This window comes from Vidua macroura, chromosome 5 (assembly GCF_024509145.1).
Source record: "Vidua macroura isolate BioBank_ID:100142 chromosome 5, ASM2450914v1, whole genome shotgun sequence".
NCBI classification, from domain to species: Eukaryota; Metazoa; Chordata; class Aves; order Passeriformes; family Viduidae; genus Vidua; species Vidua macroura.
This window is the reverse complement of record NC_071575.1, coordinates 50,948,068-50,970,737: the sequence shown is the minus strand read 5'-3', so window position 1 is coordinate 50,970,737 and position 22,670 is coordinate 50,948,068. Positions and strand designations below refer to the sequence as shown.

General features: G+C 37.7%; 1 protein-coding gene across 2 annotated transcripts in view; it reads left to right on the top strand.

Moving 5' to 3' along the window:
• TSPAN12 (tetraspanin 12) overlaps window positions 1–22,670 on the top strand; it is a 39,952-nt gene that overhangs the window by 13,454 nt on the left and 3,828 nt on the right. For both annotated transcript variants that reach the window (XM_053978656.1, XM_053978655.1), the window contains exons 5-7: window positions 12,377–12,451; window positions 16,670–16,777; window positions 19,610–19,753. In XM_053978656.1, coding sequence (XP_053834631.1) covers window positions 12,377–12,451; window positions 16,670–16,777; window positions 19,610–19,753 — 327 coding nt within the window. The remainder of the gene's footprint in view (window positions 1–12,376; window positions 12,452–16,669; window positions 16,778–19,609; window positions 19,754–22,670) is intronic.

Sequence of the window (22,670 nt, the reverse complement as noted above, 5' to 3'; positions counted from 1 at the left end):
AATGCAGTAGTCTCTCCTGCACAAGGCTTTGTGTACAGTTTAACTGTGATGTGGCTTTGACTGTCAAGAGAGCCAAACACCATGTTCTTCATCTGGAAGTCAGTGAATTTGAGGCCAATTAAAGAAACAGTCAACCAAAAAAATGCCACTCCAACAAAAGCCCATCGAGTTCACAAAAATTTTAAAGGTTTAGAGTTAAAATTTTTAGACTGTTGGCAGTACTGAAATCCAAGAGATCCAAGAGTGCCATGTAACTGTATGCTTCTTAAAAGTGTAGCTGCAGCTCTTTGCAGAATTGGACTCTGTTTTTTAACAGGAAGATAAGCAGGATTCCAAGCTCTCTGTAAATCGAAGAGAGCAGGAGCAATGAGGTTTATCAGACTTGACTACTGTAATTGCAGTAGGAGAAATCGGACAGCTAGAACCCTTCAGCTCTTGGGAATATGCAGGGTCCCATACAAGTAGGGTTGGGCTCCTGCTGTTTTTTCACTACACTGTGTGTTGGATTTTCACAGAGTGCATTCAGTTGAATTTTTCTTGTGAATCTGTGCAGGCTTAAGTATGTGACACCTAAACCTCACAGATTTTGCACAAAATGTCCGTAAAACACCGTAATAAATTGGCTGAGATTTATGGAACCTTTGCTTTTCTCTAACAGAAATATTCTAACTGCAGGATAAACAGTTGCAAAACTGTACTGAGGTCTTGTATTAAAATATCTTTTTTTTTATTTATTTATTTGAGAGGATTGGAGAAAGCTTTATTTGATATTTCCAGCTGAATATCTGCAACAGAAGTGTTCCTCAGTTGCAAGCGGGCAGTACTGTTTCTCTTTTTGGATATTTTGTTCACCCTCTATGCAGTGTGAAGATTGTTTATTCAAAACTATATTGTTGGGGAAAACTCTCATTTAAATCTGAACATGTTAAGAGTAACAGAATAGTCATTGCATTTTTTATTTCTAGATCTTAACATTGCAATGTTAAAATCAATGGCAACAAGTTCTAAGACAATTACTTAGTTATGGGCATGTGTGTAAGAGTAATGGATTCATATAATTATTTCTCTAGTAATCTTACTTACATATCTTAAAAGTGCTTTGTACATATTTTTGTTTCATCAAAATAGTGAAAGTATTAAAATATGCTAATCATACTAACCTTAGGGATTTTTGTAAGGGTATAAGATTACTTTCATAATGTGTTCTTTATTTTGTAGTGGTGGTAGTTTTTAATACTAATTAAATTAATTAAATGGTAAAAGTAACTATATGATGTTGATCGATGCCACATAGTATCTGGGGAAAGAAAAAGCTATTTTGGGTATAAGCTTTGAAAAAACCCACCTTACTACTTCAAGAGATAATGAAGTTAAAACTAGTTTTGACCGTCAGTTTATTTACACTGTGAGTGAAAATAAGAAATAATTTATAGCCTTTAGTACCATCTTGAAATAAATAATTTGAAGTGTGCTTAGGCAGTCAAGTTAAACTAAATCAAAACAAGACATTTCTATCATTTTATGTTGCAATATTTCATTTTTAGGAGCTTGAGATTTGCTCTTACTAAAAAAACTGATAAGCAAAACTAAATTATATCTTCCTAAATATGTCATTGTCTTTGACTGATTGTTAAATGAATGCAGTTATGTTATACCATACAGAAGTATGCCAACATAAGTCAATGCTTCATTCATCAGACTAATCAGAAAACTGATGGATCAACAAAATGAGCTTTTGTTCAACCAGATGAACTAAAAGAAAAGAACCTTCATGTAAAACATTAACAACCTCTTCAATCATGCTTTTAGTCTTCTTTTTGAAGTACATGAAAGCCATAATGATGGCATGCACAGATAATTGGATACAAATCTTCAGGTTCCTGGCAGCATGCTCATTACAAGTTCTGATGTTAATTGAAATGGATTTTTGGAAAATGTAATAAAGTGTACAGATAATAAAATAAATATAGTGTTCGGTTTTAATACATTTGAATACACAATAATTTTCAGTTGTTCTTGAAATTTTGTCTTGGAATTAAATGCTTGAAACTTTTCCATCTTCACATGGGGGCATAAGTATAGGTCACACTCATATTTGCTCAGCTTAATAGTACGAAAATGTAAAACCTCATCTTCTAAGGTGCATGCTCTGGACTTTTTGTAGAACCCTCATTTTAAAGCTATGATATTTTCATTTTAATTATTTCAGAAATATGTCCTGAAGGGTAGTTTGTCTGAAGAGTCCATCTGTAACCTCGAGTTTCTATATTTTTTTGTGTGTAATTGACCAACATTCTCATGTAGAAGTAGCTGTGATGCTAGCCTAAAGTGGAAGATCTGAGCTCTTTGAAGTCACTGACATGGATGCATGAAAAGTGCAAGGATGGGAGGGTCTCAGTTGTATGGTGGTTGGTACAGTTCTTTCAACAAGATTGGTTGTGGATTTGAAAAAAAATACTTTGCTTCTCTTCTTCTGAGGCTCTGTTTTGGATTGTTTTCAAAGTTTGTTGTGCACATTGCCTAACTGAAAAAACCCAAACCCTAACAAAATGCATATCTTTTAAGAGTAGTAACCTGAGGATGTGGGTGGGTTGTTTTGGTTTTGTTTGCTATTTTTAAAATTTTGTTTGGGTTTTTGTTTGTTTATTTTTGTTGTTATTGGAGGGGATTTGTTTATTTGTTTGGTGGTGTTGTTTGGGTGTTTTTTTTGTTTGGTTTTTTTTGTTTTTTTTTTTTTGTTTGTTTGTTTGGGTTTTTTTGTTTTGTTTTTTTTTTGGTTTTTTTTTTGAGTTCTTGTTTTATTAAAATAACAAAAGTAAGCTCTGGTGTTTGGCAAGAAGAGCTTCATGAAAATCCTACTGGAAAATAATTCCTGGCTGAAATTTTCATTGTAAGTTCTTGTATTTTTAACCATGACTTTTCTGTAACTGCAGCATTCAAGCAGCACAGGATTCAAATTTGTCTATGTTTTTACAAAGGGGAAAACTATTAGAAATATTTGATGGTTAAAAGGGCAAATCCTGTTACTGATTTTTATCACATAGTTGACAGAGTAATAAATATTCCTTAGAGCTAAACATTGTTAAACCCTGTTGGTGTGTGGTTAAACAGCTTATTAATTCAGTTCTGGTGGAACCTGGTTATAAATTGGACCCTGGTAGACTAAGCTGTATATTGGGTTGAAACACAACCAGACAAACCATCATTAACTTGTGGTTTCTGTGAAGTCTATCTAAAGAATGCTGAGATACTGTTGACTGTATCACCTCTTGTGGCAAATTCTTCTATACACATACACCCATTTCAGTCCATGTGGATGCAGAGGTGACAGGGTTGATTAAATTTGGACATCTGCTATTTTGCAAGATACCAATAATTGCTAATGTTTTCTTCCTAGAAGGCATTCTTACTCTGTGTGAAATGTTAGCTGCTCTACAGTACCACAGCATCAGCTATTCTGTAGTATTTATGACAGAAATTAATATGAGACTTTAGTGATAACAAATTTTGTTGTCTGTTTTTTTTTCCCTTCTTGTGGCAGCATGTGTTTCTGCAGTAATACATAGTATAGGTTATTTGCTCTGTAGTGAGAGAGGATATTCATTCCTATCCATGTGGATTCTTAGCACAGTTACAGCGCTCCAATACCTTGTACTAACATTTGGCACTGGAGTTGTTATTTACCAACCAGAAGTATTTCTAAGTTATTTAGATACCAAGCATTGAAGGGAAGAAACAACTAACAAACATACTTGGTGTAAACCCGTGCAGTTTAGTATTAAGCTGGACAGACTGAGTTTATATTTTGTGGCTTTTATCAACAGCCCATTTATCAATGTGATATGATGGGAGGAAGACAAAGATTCACAAGACGGGTTGGCCTTCCTTGTTTGAAAGACTGGTTTAAATGTGTTTATAATACTGTAGTTCATGTCTGATGAGAAGCCAGTACTCTGCTAAACCTCAGTTTTTGATAGCCTAACTAAGGGGCTGGACATTAAGCTTGCATTCTGAAGTGCTGCTTGTTTGATGTTCCACTGGTAAGAGAAAATACACTAAAAGTTCACCAATTTTTATTATACCCCAGTATATGAGCAACTTTGTCAAAAATAGAGTATTTTTTTCTTTCTATGTTTCTAAATTTGAATTCAAAGGTAAACTACTGGAGATGATGCCTGTACTAATTACTATGCATCTTTTTTCCTTGAAAGGGAGAGCATGTGTCTTTCCTATTTCGATTAGAATTTTTAAGGTTCAGACAAGTTGTTTGATTTTGAGATGGATTTTGGTGATGCCACAGTGTCACCACAGAGCTAAGCCAGGCTATGCAGGAAAGTGTGCACTCTGTAGGTCTCCCATCTTTGTGGAGTGGAGTACATTGGTCCTGGGGTTCAATGCCAATCTCTCTGTCTTCCTGTGTAAGCATGGTGTATTTTGTTGACCTTTATGTCTTTCCTGACATAAATAAACCGTTGCTGTGTATGTCCTTAAAAGACTTTTTCAAAGGCAAGTGCTTTGAAACAGTTTCTAATTTCCTTAAGTGGGAGAGGGAGCCTACAGAGGAGACATGAGTTTCTTGGCTGTGTGGGATATTGGGAGTTGTGTAGCGATGAAGGTGCTGCTTGCAGAACACAGCAAGCAAGAGCAGCTGTGTATTTGAGCAGCATGGGGGAGGCATGACAGGAATTGAACTGGTGGGAGTGTCCAAGTCTTCTTGCAAGTACTTGACTTAAATCCAAATGTTTGCTCTGATCATGTTGATGATCTGCTGCTTTCATCCTGTCACTGAGCAGCTGCCTTGAATGCTCAGCAATGTTGCAGAGGCAATGCAGCACTATTTGGTGCCATTATCCAGCATCTCCAAGTAACAAGAACTGTCTGGCCTCTTGAGGGCAGTTCAGGGAAATACATTTGACTTAGGACAGCAAAGTTGGATATTGCCATTAGGAGGCCATGAATTTTAATTCTTTTCTGTATATTTATTCAGTAGTGAAGAGACCTTTGCTCTGGCTTTAGGAAAGAGACACAGTGCTGAAAGGTAGATACCTACCTTTGACAGTAGTAATTTGATGGTTTCAGTGTTTTCTGCATGTCACATGGTGTCTGGACTCCTGTGCCATGCTTTTTACTGCATGATGTACTTCTAGGCTCACCTGATGGGAGGTGATTACTGTGTTTTTGGGAACTTATATCCTGAGTGTTCATTTGACTGGGTGTCACTGTGTTTGGCCTCGTGATCCTTTTGGAACAAGCCGTGTAGCTCTTTTCTTCCTTGTTCCTGTTTTCCCTCATTGCCACTTGTTACACTGTTAATACTGCTTCTTCCCTCCAAGTTCTTGAAAGTCATTGATAGCCAGGGCAGTAGCGGAGAATGAAACTGCACCAGAACTGAAAAAAGCTCTGGAATAATGCTCCAAGGTCAAAAGAGGAGGTAAGATAGTAATAAAAGGGTTGGTGAAGTGATGGATGTGGGTACCACAAAACTACAGAAAAGACAGGGACTGATATGTTTGTAGGTTCAAGGCACTGGGGTTGTTGAAGGGGGGTACCAGGATGGGAATGACAGCTGCTGCATCCTGACTGAGAAAAGATGAGGAGCTGCTGAGAAAATATATATGGTCTTGCTGCCATAGTGTGGGGGTTTTTTTCCCCCCCTCTGTCCTTTCCAGCTCTTGTTTTCTCATTGCTTGTTGGCCCAGTTTTTTTTTTTTCTCTGCTGAAATGAACAGGAAATGGGAGAAGTTCCTAAGAGCAAGGAAGGAGTATATGAATCCACAGAGCCTAGCCAAATCTCTGTATCTTGTATGAGACACAGCCCAGCCTCACTGGTGGGGTATGCCTTGTTGCTGTTGTTCAGCTGTATTCTTGTTGCCACAAACTGAGTATGGAGTGGATGTCCTGTCATGTAAATTAATCTTTTTCTTGTTGAAACATACCATTTTGTTTAACCACAAAGGCACTTTACTGTGTCCATGAGGGCTGGTTTTATATCAGAAGATGGTTTTATATCATAAGAGCATTTCTTCACTCAAAATGTTGATTGTTTGAAGTGTCTTGGGGCATGCTGAAGGAGAGTCAGTGTATCAGCACCAAATGGGTCTATTTTACAAGTAAAAGGGTTTTCTTGACTAAGGAAACATTTTTATGGTGTGTAATTTCCTTGGTATCAAATAAAGAGCAGGTAGACAAATGAAGGAAGCTATGTTTTGAAAAATCTGTGCAAAATAGGAAACTTTAGGTTTTGATATAAATCTTATGAAATAGGGGAAGAAAAGGGGGAAAGGGACTATGACAAGCCATAAGAAAATCATGGTCTATTGTCTGTCTTCACCTAGGTCCTGTTTAGTACTTTACCGTGCAATAACCCTTATTTTGGGAAGTTCACTGACTTGAGGTAATTGAACCCTTAGCAAATAAATCCTAATAATCGTTTGGAGTGTGTTTGCTTATTTCCAAAATTATACCAGTTTACATATATAAGCAAAGATAACCAGTAAAGTTAACATTTACAACAGGTGAAGAATATCTTACAGAAGAATCAAGGCTATGAACAAAAATCTAACCATTCATAAATAATTTTATTTCTTTTTTTAAAAAAACAAATGGCATAGTAAAAAGAACTTGGATACATAGTTTTAAAAACTAGAATGTTCATTGCCATAAAAAAATTAATTTAAAAATTACTTACAAAATTTTACAAAAAAGAAGTGGACTTTGCAAAGATCATAGACTTTAAGATATTTTGATAAAATTTTGTGATCTGGGAAACCAAATCTAAGATAATAGAGATGCTTGATCCTTTTTGTGTGGAATGTATTTATTTTGAAGAACTGGATGACATTCCATAGCTTATGTTGCAAGTTGGTGGTTTCTGCTCATTTCCCTGTTGTCTTTTGGCCGTGTATCTCACAGATTTCTGTGTTGTCAAGCAAATAAGCCAAATTTAAAATCAAAATGATTTATGGACTGTTAATTCCTACAGGGCAGGGCTCAGGGTGCAGGGGAGGGAGGCAGGGGAAAATTTGCGCTGCTGAAGTGGATAAACAGGATGTCAGTTTTCCATGCAGCTTGTCTAACTCCGTTTAATGAATGTTTGCTCAATTTTTAAAAAAGATTGCTGCATTAATCATTAAAATAACCTTGTTAGTTTGTAAACTGACAAAATAATAGGAATCATAGCTTCTTAGTTATTGAAGTAGGAAGGACTTGTTACATTTTACACAGAACAGTTCTGGTTCCTGTTGATGATGCAGTGGTGATGGTCATCTGAGGTTTTCCTCGGGTTGGGGCAGAGAGATGTTTGGATGGCTTGCATCTCCGAAGATCAAGGCTGATGCTCTCAGGCTGTTAGCCATTGGGAAATGCTATGCATAGCTCTTAAAATCTGCTGGCATTTGCTTTACATACCATATACTCTGATCTTTTAGAGGTTATGGTAGGGTTTCATTCTGCAGCTGCCCTCTTGGAATTTCCTTCAGCCCCTGCCCTTCCAGAGCTTTCTTCACCTCTAATGCCACATGGAACATGTTGCTCAAGAAAGCAGTGTGAGACAGCAAGTCTGAGGAGAATAGAGTTGTTGATCAGCTACTCTTTATTTGCTCTGGCATAAGGGCTGGGTTTTTTCTCGAGTGTGAGGGGAAAAAAAGGTTTTATATCTTTTGGGAGAAAAGTGTTTGGGAGGAGAGTACTAAAGCTTAAAAAAAAGATGTTTATGAAATAAAATGCAGGTGATTTGAATGATGGTTCCTCAATAAGTACACTGATCCTTTAAAGAAAGGTGCATTTGCTCAGAAAATGACGGATTTCTACAGTCTCGTAGAAGAGGTTCTCTGAAAGCTTCCCATGCTCTCTCTTTCCTTCACTATATTGCAACTTCTGGCTCCAGTAGTTAGCCCCTGCCTGCCACTTCTATTTGTTTTCATATACAGAATGTACACTTGCTTTCTTACTGTCAGGAAGTGGGCTTAACAAGTCAGTATTTTGACTGTGTTGTGTGGTGGGATATACTTGTTCTCTAGGGATTAGATGGTGAAGTCTCCTCAGGTTGACAGTAGTTAACTAGGAAGCTATCAGAACAGAAGAGCATGGTGCAACATAAAATCAAAAAGGTCTGAGTGAGGAAAAGATTCAAGACAATTCTTGTGCCTTTCTAGTTCTGATGAAATTTGGGTTGGCACAGAACCCAATGTCTGTTCACGTTCATGGCTTTTGCTTCCAAATCACACTTGCAAGTTGCAAACAAAACGATCACTGGTCTGAGTGGTCTCAAAGGAGCGTGACTGGGGATGTTTTTAGATCTTTGATTCTCCTTGTGCATAGGCTGACAGCACAGTTTTACTGGTTATAGTAGCTGCTTGCTGATGAAGGATTTCATAGGTCATTGGCAGCAACTTACTGAAGCCATCAGTGGCAAAGTGAAAAAACATGTGAAAAAAACCCATCACTTTCAGAATATACATGGGCACACTCAGCTTTGTAGTACGGCAGCTCTTACCTGCTTGAGTTGCTTGGCAGCACAATGCCATAGTGACTTGGTCACTAAATACCCCAAGTGACCAAATTTCTATTGGAGTTCCTGGTCTTTTTTCCTGACAGAATGTTTACACAGGATTGAGAAGGGCATCCTCAGAGGACAGTCATGCAGGTTGTGTATCTGTGCCAGTAGGATCATCATGGTAGCTGAAGTAGGGCACTGGCTGTTGACAATTGCCCTGGCTGTTGCACTGAAGGAAACTACTGCAGGGTACTAGAGTTTTAACTCAAGTTTTCCTTTGCTAAATGTAGTTAGAATTCAATATTTCTGCTGGTAAAAAATCTCAGAAGAATTTAAAATCTCTCTCCATGTACTGTGTTTTCTTAGTGTTCTCCATCATCCTGTAGCCAAAGTTATTTTTCACCAGTTCTTTTCAGCTGTTGCCTGAAAAGCATAGACTAATTACATTAGGTTATTAATTGCAGATATCATGTGGTGTCCTTCACCTCTCTTGCAGGACTGATGTGCTGGAAAAAGAAGTTGGTTAAGCCTCTGCAGTCTGTCAGTGCTGCAAATACAAGTGCTTGTGGAATGTTCCAGGTGTTAGATGAAATGTTCCTGTTGGAAAGCTACTGCTGTACAGAGCTGCTGCCTCCTTCTCTTCTCCCTCCTTCCCTTCCAGCCTGTGATCTATAGTAGAGCAGGCTTAACATGGAGGTTGCAGGAGACCAGCTCCTGCTAACTGACACCATCCATTTTGCAGTGAAGGAATGCTGAAGTTGAGTATCTTGGCCACAAGCATGACATATGGAGCAGTAAATGGCTAATGCTTTATTTATTTTTTAGGTTGGCAAGTATTTTTACTTTGATTTATTACGCTCTGAAGAGTGTTTTCTGCCAGCATTTCAGTCATTCAGCTTCTCTTAAGGAAATAACATTTTAGGTTTTTCACAGTTTTTCTGGAGGAAGAAATCCTTCCGTGAAACTGATGGGTTTGTAACAGGATCAAGGCACCACTCCAGTTTTCTGATTACTTCGCATAGTCAGACTAAGGAGAGAATGATAGTGATTAGCAATTGCCTACAAAAGAGAAATGCTAAAAGTCTGTAGGATTTGCCTTGTAAAGGGTCTCTTAAAACAATCACAACTGTGCTTTTATCATAGCTTGTAGATGCCTTTGCAAAACTGTTCACTCCCTTATATGCCTTCCCCTTCTTACCCTCTCTCTGCCAAGAAAAGAAAAAAGAAAGAAATGAAGAAGCAATAGAAAATGCCTCAGCAATGGCCAAGAATACTCTGAGGGAGATGTTCTGTAGAAGGCACTATCAGGGACTTTCTGGCGCAGTTTTGAGTGTGATACACAACCGTGCTCCTCAGTGAGTTACTCGTCTTTACGACATGTAGCCACACGGCCCACAGGAATAAATATTAGGCCTGCTTCAAAACCAAGTCCTGTTTCTGGCAAGAACAGAAGCATGGAAATGCAGGAAGATGCATTTAGCATTCATACTCTTGTGGGACTTGAACTGGGGACAAGGAATAAGCATTGAAGCCAGTAATAATTTCTAGATTTGGAAGATGGAAATTAGGGGTAATACATTTAAATAACAGAGGATTTTTTCCCCCAAAAAAAAACTTTTATAAGAAGTATTTGTTTTGCAAACCATGATATAGAGAGAGATATAATACTCCCTTTCAGTAGTGGAGAGAAACAACCTCCTGTGTGCGAGTTTAGTGTGCCTGCTGTCACTCAATTCAAAGCATGGCCTTTCATGTTTGAAAACTCATTTTCTCTTTTATGTTATGGACAGAGATGGGCTTTCTCAGGACAGAAAGCTTGATTCTGCAGTGCCCTGATGCGTATAGATGTAGCCAGTCAGGAGTGCTCAGTCCCTGGCAGAGCCAGTAGTGGTTTATGAGTGAATCTGGCTGAATAGTTTTCTATCTTGAGCTGTATTCAGTAATAGGATAAAATCTTGGGTTTGGCTCTTCTGTCTTCTACTACTACCACAAACACTATTAACTTACACACTGAGAAAGATGGAGAAGTTTCAAATGTTAAACATGACGAATGAATGAATTAAATGTTACAAAAAACTGCAAATTAAGAGTTTTGCAGAGGACACCGTATGTACACTCCCAGATGTATCACTTTCACCAAGATCAGTGATTTTTGTATAAGATTCAGAGATGGCAGACAGTCCCAAGCTTGTTATTCAGTTAAGAGTATAAACCCACTGAAATTTCTTCTGACAGCAGAGAAGTGAAATGCACTTTTCATTGAAACATTTAGTTTTTCTCCCTCTCAGAAATGTTGGTATTAGTCATAATGCCCTTAAACTTTTTTATTGCAATTATTTATTAAGAGAGCATGTGTCACTGAAGCGTATGGCATTCGTTCCTGATTCCAAAGTGAATACGTAGAAAAGTAGATTTCTATGTTTGCTTTATTTTATAGAACCCTTTGCATACCTACTAGGCACTGCAGTGATAGTAGATACATTGCATATAAGCTCATTAATTTATTTTCTAGAGAAAGCACTGTTGTTCTTGGAAGGTATGACTCATGTTTTTCCTCTTTTGGACCTTTGAAGGATGACCATTTTGGTTATTGAAGATCTGTACTGGAGCTCTGTGTGTGCTTGCCATGTTGATTTGTAAGGAAATGCAGTGTGTTGTTCAGCTGCAACAACTGTAAAGATGCAATGTAACATGATGAAGACTAGTAAAACAGGAATCCTTCTTTCAGTACCATCTTTATTGGATAGACCTTTGCAGGGGGAGGGTATGGGTACAGGTTTCTCCTGAAAATTAACATGAGTATCTTTACACACACTTCTTACATATCTCTGTGTGTGTCTACATGCCTAATTCAAGGAGTTAGATTTGGTGAGCAAGTAGAGATTAAGGCAAGATCAGTAGCTGCCAAGGTATCTGTGAATTACTCAGTTCCAGACCTTTCATTCGGGTGAATGAAAAAGGTGCTATGTAGACAGCTGTTAAAGCCTAACATTTGTGGATTTGTACTCTGTTTTAAACAGAGTAAATACATCTTATTTACCCATTAATAGAAAAAAAAAATCACTTGCCATAAGTACATGTTTTCTGTCCTAAATAGATTCCAGAATGAAATAACTAGAAGCCATTTGGTGTGTATCCTACTGATGTATCCTGTGTATCCTATCCTGTATTCTATTTTATTTTATATTGTTAGGTTGTTTCTTTGATTTTCAAATTAAATTAAAATCCATGAAGATTGTAGCTTTAATGTCTTGTGTACTGAGAACAAAGGGAAGCTCAGTCCACTGACATGGAAGAAAGTTTGGAGTCAAGAATGAATGAGAGTGTACTTCTGCTTTAAACAAAAGATAAAAGGCTTATTTTTAATAGGGAACACCAGTTAAAACAGCCTTAAATTCCATGTAGCTTTATGCTGCAGTTCAGAAAGGGTTTGTTGATGCTATAAAGAAGATACCCCTGCTCTTTTTAATTGCAGCAACCAGTTTTTCTTAAGCATTACCAAGGTTTGTACTTCTTCATTTACACTTGTATTTCCTATTTTTAAATAGCTCAAGGGTTATACCATCTAATAGTAAAAGATATTTCAAGTAATCTTTAAATATTTGTACAGTTAGGCCAGACCTCATATACCTAAATCACTTTGATAAGAATGTAGTTTTCAAGAAAGAAATGTCCCATGGTCTTAGTTTTTATAAAGTTTGCTGCCTGAGTCTTTCATATTTTGGTTACAAAAATGTATTTTTGTTTCCATGTCTTAAATCATGAGAAATTTTAATAATATTTTCTTTAACTTCGAAGATAGACTTAACAATATTAAACTTTGAAAAATACTTTTATTTCAAAGAGGATGAAAAATAGCTAAGACCATTCTGTTTTCTGCAGTATTTTGGAAGCTTGCTTGTAATATTCTGCGTTGAACTGGCCTGTGGTGTTTGGACCTACGAGCAGGAAATAACGGTGAGTCAGAAAAGAAGGCTGCATTTTTTCAGCAAAATAAAACTAAGTTTTCCATTAGCTAGCTGTTTTCTAATTGCTGTAGTGTTTATCTCTGTTTAATTTCAACTGATTGCCTTCATTTTAAACAGAGAATTCTCCTGGGAGAGCTTGTCTCTCTGGAAGGCCCTGTCTGGGTTTCTCCTTACCCTCTCTATATTTGAGAGCCAAATCCTTTATCCCCCCATTTAAGAACTTAACTTTTTTTTTTAAATTCAGTTTGTTGCCTGCTGCTCAGGCAGGTTCTCATTGAAGTCTTTGATATTTTTTAGGATAAATTAGAACTTCAAGCTTAAATATGGATTTTGAGAGAGGAGATAATTTGAAGAGATTTTGTTGCAAAAGTTCTTTGCGTTTTAAAGAGCATTGTAAACAGACAGCATGTTCTTTCCATAGAGGCTTGCTGTCTGCTAAAATCTGCACACTGCCTCCACAAGCTATAAATGCCAGTTTTAAGCAAAACATGTCTTGACTATAAAACACTCTTCTGTAAACTTATGAAGAGGTTTTATCTCTGTCTAGTTTTTATAACTGCACCAATCTTTAATTTTTCAAACTGAGGACTTGTAACCATCATGTAAGAAAATAGGTAAGTGTTGAGCAAATTAAACTGAAATATAACTGCTGGCTGCTATATCCTTACAGCTTGTAATCAGTCTGGTACATTTGTATGAACAGAGGGACAAATATCTTTCTCTCAACTCCCAAGATATGCCCAATATAATGGTCTTTCCAACAGTGAATGACTATTATATTGCAGTAAGATGTGAAGTAGCTTTCTTGATATTTACTCGGTTCTTGGACCAAAGGAATTTCTGGCAGATTTGAACTTGCATAGCAGGACTTTGCATCAGAATTCATTCCCTTACAGTACAGGTTCCAGGGAGCTATTCCAATATAATAGAGATTAAGACTGTTCCTGTGCTTTAAATGTCAGCTTGCGTTGATTCATTTTAAATTGAGAATACAGGCAAGATGCATTCTTCATGTTATGGGCTCAGCTGCCCTCTGCAGGGGTTTTACCAAGGATGATTGTTACAACTAAAATGCATAGTTCTACAAAAATCTGGTCAGTGGAAACTGCCTGAAATAACATAGCCTTCACAGCACTGGAACATGCTTTTTCAGCCTTCATTATTTAGTTAGAAAACCTGAAGTTATGGTGTGTTTTAGTCTGACCCCCAAGCTTTTGGTTATCTACTATTCTACTGAAAGGCAAACCTGGGACAGTTTGGTAAAGGCTGGCATAGCCCTACCATATGTTATGTCACTGGTCATGCTGTTTCCCTTCAGAAGGAAACATGGCTGTCCCTCCAGCCCTTCACTAAAGGAAGCAGCACTGGATTACATGTCTGCATCTTCTGCAGTGGGTCACAGCAAACACAGTTGCTCTTTTTTTGCTTTTCTTTGTCTCTTTTCTTCTCTGCCTATATATATATATATATATATATATGTATTTTTTTTTTATTCCTCATCTCTTGAAATACTGGTTTAGGTAGGGTCTTTTTGGTTGTTTTTTTTTTGTTGTTTTCTCTTTTCATCTGATTTCTTACTATTATTCCCTTTGTGCTAACACTACTGCTCTTCATGTGATTAGGTGGGTTTCTTGCTGCTGAAAACCATAGGGAATATGGCAATCTTGAAGAGAAGAGTTATTTTTCAGTGGTTCTTCCATACATGTGCAGATCATTCCATACAACGTGCTTCTTCCTACTTGATAAAGATAAGACAGTTCAGTCTTATAACCATAGAGTTGTCTTGATATCATATTGGTTTCAGTATAGCATTAAATCACATGAGCCCCTGGTGGGTTTCAGAGATCAGTTGGCATTAGTGTAGGTGGGTGTGTAGTGTAGTGTGGGTTATGTTGTCAGAAATGTCACTGAGGCATAACTGCCTCTGCTGATCTGGTATGGGCTTTCCTTCCAGTATGGGTGTGTGGACAAGTTGCTCTAAGAGTCCTTGCATAAACAGCTTTCCTTACAGCTCATGATAGCTCTCAGCATGTAGTGTGCCTCATGACTAATTTATTCCACCCACAAGATTGAAAAGCCAGTGTGGGTCTTGGCTTATTTAGGCATTGAGCAAGCTTTGGTAGTCACTAGAAAAATAATAATGAGTAATTAGATCTCAGTGGCAGACTGATCTTTATAAAACTTAGACTGAAATCAAAGCAGCATCTTCAGTTTTTGTTTGTCTATACATGAGTATTGGGTATAGTCAAACAAATGCATCTCAATCATATATTACTGTGCACTAGGATGTATATGAGGTGACAGGAAGATGTACATCAATGTACCTATTACCTGTACAGTTTTACCTGTTGGCATTCTTGCAGCACACACACAGATCCCTCCTTAGCACCAGTATTCAAATTGCTTTCCTACAGTGGGGTTTACATTGTTTTGCTTTCCTTTTAATTTCCTTCTCTTGCTTCTTGATTTTTTTTTTCCTGCTTTCCATTGATTTCCTAAAGAAATTGGATGTATTCTGTATAACCTTGGAATGTGTTTAACTGAAGTAAGTTAATAAAAAAAGATTCTAGCAAATATGAGCTTAATTGCAGCACTGTCAAATATAATCCAAAGAAAGCAGAATGCTAGCTTACAATGCAGACGAAAAAGAAATGCATTGAGTACAAAACTAAATTTATTATGATGACCTGTGTAAATGTGTGTGATATAAATATTCTGTGATAGTGCTTTTACATATTTTTAGTACTCTGCTCCTAACATACATTTCATGTGAAGCTTTGTGAGTTCAATGCAAAAATCTGCTAAGTGAAAGGCATGTTAAATTTCTGGGACCTTATTAATACATTGACAATATGAAGCTTTACTAGAGCATCAAAAATGTAGTATAACTTAGCAGTGGTAATGAAATATTATCAAATGTTCCTATTTGTATTAGGGGTTCAGGCAGCCAGTGATTGTCTCTATATTTTTGCAGAGCATCTAGCACAATGAAGACCAGGTTCCTTGGGAAGTACTGTGCAAATTTTCTTTTCTTAGGTAACATTTGTTGTTATTTACAAAATGCCCTTACTGTTAGCTTCAAATTGAATAGGAGAGCAAAATCATGGCTGCTAGAGGAGCTGGCTCCCCTCCTATCCAAGTGGCAGCTGATATTGCAATTGTGGTTTCTTTCACCATTACTGTTAAGGCAAAATACAGCATAGATGGTATGTGGTGACATAGAATGGTGACTGCAGTCTTCAGATCCTTGTTTTGTTTTGGCACACTGAAATCTGTACTGCTGAGTTGAAGTGAGGTTTTGATTTTGACTCATAACTTCACTGTATGCCAGGTGCCATAGCACTTGCCTCTGTTTGTTTGCAACAAATTGCTAACTGAGGTGTCATATTCAGACAATGGAGTGCTCCAGCACCTCACTTCTGAGTTGTCACAGTTGAAAGAAAAATACTTCAGGAATCCTTTCAGAAGAAAAGATATTCACAAGGCTGTGAGTGTGTTTGGGGAAAAAAGGTCATAGGGCCTTGTCTACACTTCCTTCTTACTGTTCTTGAGCGAGTTACTGAAATGGAGCACATTCAGGATACCTGTGTGCAGGACTCCAAACAAAGCCAGAAAATGGCTGAAAAAACTCCAGGGATAGAATTCATCTCAATTAATTTTACATATGTAGAAGTTAGACATTTAAATCAAAGTTTTTCACCTTAGACAATGAAGTAGATTTGATTCTTCAAGGGAATGATTCATCTGCTCTGTTTAAATTATTTATCTTGAGATGAATTTCCCCATTTGTCTGCCTTTTTATTTCTATTATCTAAGACAACAGCAGGGGGATACCTAAACTAGGGCAGACAAATACCATCCCTGATGATGGCTTGGATGGGACTCAGTTTTATGCCAAGTAAAAACTCTGGTAATGATATAAATAAATTGTACCAAATAATCTCTGAATGTCTCCAAAATGTAACTGCTTTTCAGTGTACATTAATTTGTAAGCAAAGGACACAAATAACTTTTCCTTGATATTTTAAGAAAAGCTTGTAAAGTGTTAGTATCATAAAAATTGCGACACTTGTTTTCCTGTTTTGTTTGTGTACACAGTTATTTTAGTCATTGCACTGGAAAGATCTCAGTACAGATGGAACCTGTATGTTTGGAGCCACAAGCCTGCTGATCCACTGTGTCAGTCACTTTTCTCTCCTTGCTCCAGGTTCCAGTGCAGTGGTCCGATATGATCACACTGAAAGCCAGGATGACCAATTATGGCCTACCTAGGTACCAGTGGCTGACCCATGCTTGGAATTTCTTCCAGAGGGAGGTAAGATGATAGTTAATTCATGAACTAAAGGAGTACCTGCTCAGTGAAAAGGTTTGGCTTTAAGAGAGTAGGCAAAATAAATGCAAGTTCATTTGGTATGAAACACTGTGTAGTGTCTTTAACAGCACTTGATATGCAATTCTTTGGTTTTTGTAGGCCCTAAAGGTACTTAAACACTGAAACCAGAATGTTAATAAATCAATTAAAAATTGCTAATATTCTCATATCCTTTTTCAATAAGGTTAGGACACCAGTATCTTTTAGGATTACAATAGCATTAAAGGATATGATGTATGTAAAATTAAAAGTCTGCAGGTAAAGTAAAATGACTGTGCCTATATGTTGTTTTAATATTAAACTGTGCTCCCCTTCCCATAGGCTCTGTTAGTTTCCTTTCATGGAGCTGTCATGGTTAAGATATGTTTAGCTGGAAAGGAATGGGAAAGGAAGTTTCCAAAAAGATGCCAACACTGTCTCTTTGGCCGAGGTTTGTGAAAGTGATGAGGGTTTTTATTTCCTTTGACTGGGGGGTGGGAAACAAACCAAAAAGCTTCCTTGTGTATTCACAGCTTTGCCCTCTAGCCTACTAAAATTCAGAATTGTTTTTATAGAATGAAGTATTATGTTACAGAAACATGAAATCGCCCAAGGTAAAACCCATTAACTCCAAATATAACTCACGTGCAGGAAGAGAACTCTTTAAATGCCTGTCATTGTGCTGCCCTTGTTGAAATGTTGAAATCTATCATTGTTGCACAGATTTCCTGTTTATTTAAACATTTCCTGGCAGTACTTGGTTAGTCTGTATTTATACTAAAACCTGGAAAAAAGAGGTTACACACCAGCACCCCCCTCCTTCCCCTCCCAGTTCCCTGTTCTGGCCATGTGAGTGCTCTATGAAACTGAGTAATTCTTCATATGCAGGTATAGTGTTTATGTCTGTTCTGTTCCTGAGATAATACAATCAAATGGTCACAATCAATTTGCCTTGAATAGAGCTGGTACTGTATCTTGGTTTGAATGTATAGGCTGATTAAATTAAATACTGCCTCCTCTCCTAGTTGTTGTAGTTTCATCATGAGTCATTATTATAATATGAATATTAATAATAAAACTTCAACTAAGCCTTAATTTTTCTAGGGGAGAAGAATTTCTTTTAGAAGTTAGAAGTTGTTTCAGAAGTTAGATTTTCCTTACGGCATCTGTGACCAGATAAATGATTTGGGGAACTGAGAAAGCTCTTTTACAGTTTCTACTTAATTGGTGGACTCTCATTTATATTCCATCTACTCATAGTTTAGATGCTGGATGTATGAGCCTGGTACGTGCTTTTTGTCTGAATATGCACTTGTGGCCCTTTTCAGTCAGCAGAATTTTAGTTGCAATTCTGTTCAAATCTGTGTTGCAATTTCTGTTCAGAGGTTCAGTCCTGATCAGCTTGGTATTCTTTCTTTTGTATCTTTTAACATCTGAGGGAGATGGGAAATTTTTTCTCCCCCAGTCCTCTTGCTGGTCTAATATCAAAGTTGTGACTATGGTAGGGAAGATGGAAAAGGTCAGCAAAGAAGAGCTTGTTGGGGGAAGGAGGAATACAAGAGAACAAAGATACAAAACATTAAACAAGGATGTTTAATGAGGTGGTCTTTGCAATTGTAATGAGGAGCCAAAGCTTGAGCTTTCCTCAAAGTTCAGTGCTGGAAGGAGTTTGAGTAACAAACCAATAAAAACTGAGACATGAGAGCTGTGGTAAAGAAGGGAGAAGTGAGATTTTTTTAAGAGGACTGGTGAATTAAAGGCACAGTGTGTGCCAGCATGTCTGGGCACTGATCTGCTTGATTGTGAACAGTGAGTGGTGTGGAATACAGAACTTTGGCTCTGAAGTGGGTAAAGAGGGGCAGCTGTGTTCCCAAGGCTGTGGATCAAAGGACTCAGGGAATTCCTTACACGCAGGCTAGTCCTGGAGGACATTCAGGCAGAGAAAGGTAGCATCTTGTTTCTGCAAAGCTTCTTTTCAGTCATGTCAAGTCCACATCCGATGCCAAACCAAATCTAATGCAGCTGCTTCACCCTTTTCTGTATGAAAGCAGCTGCTGATGTGGGAGATTGGGCATTTGGCTTTAAATCTCAGGGTGTACTTTTCAGAGAAGAAGACAGGTTGTTGGTCCTGGTGGGTTTTTCAGCCAATTACAGCTCATCTGCTTTGCAGCCAAACTTCTTATTTTTGTGGTTGATTCTGTTGCAGTATTTATTTTAATGTGATACCCTTCCCTTCCATTTTCAATTTTCCTTTCAGTATTTGTGATTTCTATACATTTTTGCTTACTCTTTTAATTTTTTTTTCCTATATTCAGGTAAATCTGTGCTTTTCCTGTTTTCAACAAATGTGTCTGTAGTTGTACCCTTGCAAGAATAGTCCTCACTAGTATGACCTTTTTCTGCTACTCCTTTCAGACACAGGTATACTTGTTCATTAGTCCCCATTTTGACATGAAATTGTGTTAGTTCCTTGTAGTAAGGATAGGAGAATCCAGAGATAGGACAATTTCTGTGAAGCATCCTTTGAGGAAGCAATTAGGATTTAAAGGACAGAGCAGTATTGTTGGCTGTTTCTGAAATATTCACTGGTCACTACATTACATTTTTCATGTTGCTTTTATGTATGTCAAAGTACAGAAAAACAAGATACATGGAAGCACTCATAGATGTTTTTAGTTCTATGTAAATATTTTGAAAGTTGGTATTAGGAACCTCATTAGGTTTTTTGATGACCTACTTAACCTGTTGAAGAAGTAGTATCATTATTACTGATCTTGGCTAATCCTTCCTTTGCAGTTTAAATGTTGTGGCGTGGTGTACTTCACAGACTGGCTGGAAATGACAGAATTGGACTGGCCACCTGACTCCTGTTGTGTCAGAGAGTTCCCAGGATGCTCTAAGCAGGCACATCATGAGGATCTCAGTGACCTTTATCAGGAGGTAAGGAGAAAAATATGAATATGTTGGAAGGTTTTGTACATTCTTCCTGACCCAGTAATTTTCAAAATTCATCATTTGCAGTGCAATAGAGTAATTTTTTTGTAGAGTAGTTGTGTTTATGGAAAGTGTTTATGGTTATTATTTGCTAATGCTGAAGCAGAGGGAGAAAAGAAGGAAGAACAAACCCACCCACTTACCCTTACCTGGAAATGAGATGATGTAGTGGCAATGCAGTTAAAACCTGAGATGTACTTAAAGTGTTTGTTTTATATTGGTTAGGTTGGAGTTCAAATTTTTTCCAATCCAAAAGTTAAAAATTAGGTGTGACATAATGTCCAGGCTCCATCCCGTCAAACTACCACAGGGTAAGTGGAAGAGTACTTTAGTGAATTGTACAGTGAAGGATGCTTTTGATAATTCCTTTGAAAGATGAGAGCTCTCTTGTTAACAGGAATCACGTCAGGAGGCAGGTAATTCGGCTGTTGTAGTCTGAGTATGTGTAGAAAGTTGTAGTGAAAATGCTCTTTCTACATTACAGTATGATCATTTAAAAAGAATTACAAATAAAGCCTTAAAACAAGACAAGGACCTGTTTGAACTTGAAGTGGGTAAGTGAGGTCATCATGGTAGCAAGATATTACCGTTTTTAGGGTGAAAATTATAAAAACAAGTAAATATGCTCTTTACTAAAACTCTGTTCTCACAAATATTGTCTAAAGTCACCTTTTTCTGAAAACTACTTTGTTAGGCACCATTTTTTTTACGCTAGCAGATCTCTGAAGACCTATAATTGTACATTCAGTAACAGTAGAATGACCAGCAGTCCAAGTAATCCAACAGCGGACAGAAAGTATGTCTCAGTCATGTAGTTGTGAGGATCTTAGAAGAGGTGCATTCTTCACTGGATTGCTTTTAGAGTAATACAGGGAGCATAGGAAGGAGAATGGGCCTTAGGATCATGCTTTCAGATGCTGCAGCGTGAACATTTCTCCAGTGGATGGTGCAGCTCTGCATTATGAAAGAGTACCCAAAGAACCATTTTATTTTCTCCCAGTCTCGGAGGCTGTTTAAGACCCATTCTTACAAGAATCTGTTGCATGGCTCCTGTTAGGGAGCTATGGAGCAACACCTCTGAAGCAGAGGAGATTCACTATATAAACAAGCCAAAATGAATATTAGCTATTGCCAGGAAACAGTCAAGTTTTGGGGAAATTGATTTGTGTGGTATTGACTATGAACAGAAATTACTTAATCTAATCTGGACTTTCAGACATCCATTTTAGGAGGCTGTGTGCCTCCACTAGGGAGAAAGAAGACAGAGCTGCCAAAAGGCAGGTACCTCAGAAGGCCAGTCTGTGCTAGGAACCTTGAAGACAGTGAGAGAGGTTGGGTTTTTTCCCCACCAGCTACTTGTACATCCTCTCTTGCCTTCTGGCAAGGCTCACGGCACTGACAGCACTGGTTATGCTTTAGAAGTGTCAGTTCCTGAATGAGAAAGCCATTCAGGCTTCTTCTACCAGTCCCTTATGCATTTTAAAAAGCTAAAAATGGTGGCCCACTCTGCAATAATGGTTGCTTTTTGTAGTACTGCTGCTACTGTTAATACCATACATACAAGTCTGTAGAGAGCCTCCAAGGAGTATATGTAGAACATTCATTTGCTCCCTGCCTGAAAAGGCAGGAATAGGTAAGCAGTGAAAAACTGCTCTTTGAGCACAGGAATCTCAAAAATTTCTGAGAAGTATTAGTTGTTGGAATATAGTGTCCAAAGTGCAAGGTTTTCTTGTGTCACCTCTTTTGCTAACATTTCATGCCCGTGCCATAGTCCAGAAAAAAGTGCTCAAAGAACACTTCACATGACCAAGTTCTTTTGATTCTATTTGGAGAAAATTAATAGTCAAAGGTGATTATTATGTATGACATAAGGACTGTGTTAAGACCCACTTGATAAAAGAAAGGCTGCTTGGCATTTTTTTTCAAAAGAAATCTGAAGGGCACTCTTATGGTTCTTCCCTTACTGTTCTGCAGAGCATTTTGGATGGATTCAACACTTAGCAAAAATTTATTTTTGGTTCTCCACTGCAGAATCTATTCCAAAAATGGACAGGCTGTGTTCGGTAGTATCAGCCACAAAAATACTTCATTTCTCTTTGAGATGCGTACAATATTTTGTTGGCAAATTGTTTCTTTCCATGGCGCTTGCCTACAGGGTGTCTCACAGACTCTTACAGCATGCTTGCTAATAAGTTTATCGGTACTATGCAAAACCAGCTTACAGTTCCAAGACTAATCTGCCTAACTTCTGCCTTGGAGAACTAAAGCAAAAAAGCTTTTTTAGAAAGTGATTCAAACCAAACTTGCGTAGTCTGGTGGTTTGAGAGGGAGCCTGATAAGATTAGCCTTGGTAGCCTAAAATTGGTTTATGTAAATATTCGGCAAGACCATTCTGGTACTTCAGAAAAAATTTTTGTAGTACTTCAGAAAACTGAAGTTTGGTTTGTCTGTGACTGATAAATGCAGTTTTTTGTAGCTGTGCTGTGACTTTTTTCTGGGAACTCAGAAGTTTCTATAGTCTTAACTTGGAATCCTTCACAATTTAATTTTTGCAGAAAGAAGGGTGACTTACAGTTCTGCTTGAACGTCCTTTTGGCAGGAATCATTTTTTTCCATGCTGGATATTGAAAGCTATTTTTCAATTCCTTGAATTCCTTTTATTCTGATGAGCTTCACCTTTGCTGCAGTTTCATGAACAGACTGACCTTAGAAAGAGCATGGTTTTGGGGGAAGTGTGAAGATGATGATGTGGCCTTTGGAGGTTTGTTGTGGTCTGAGGACAAGAGGAACCCTGCCCATCTTGAGATTCGGAGCTGCAGTGTAGATAAAATGATTTGTGGGGATTGATACCTTAAGAAAAAAT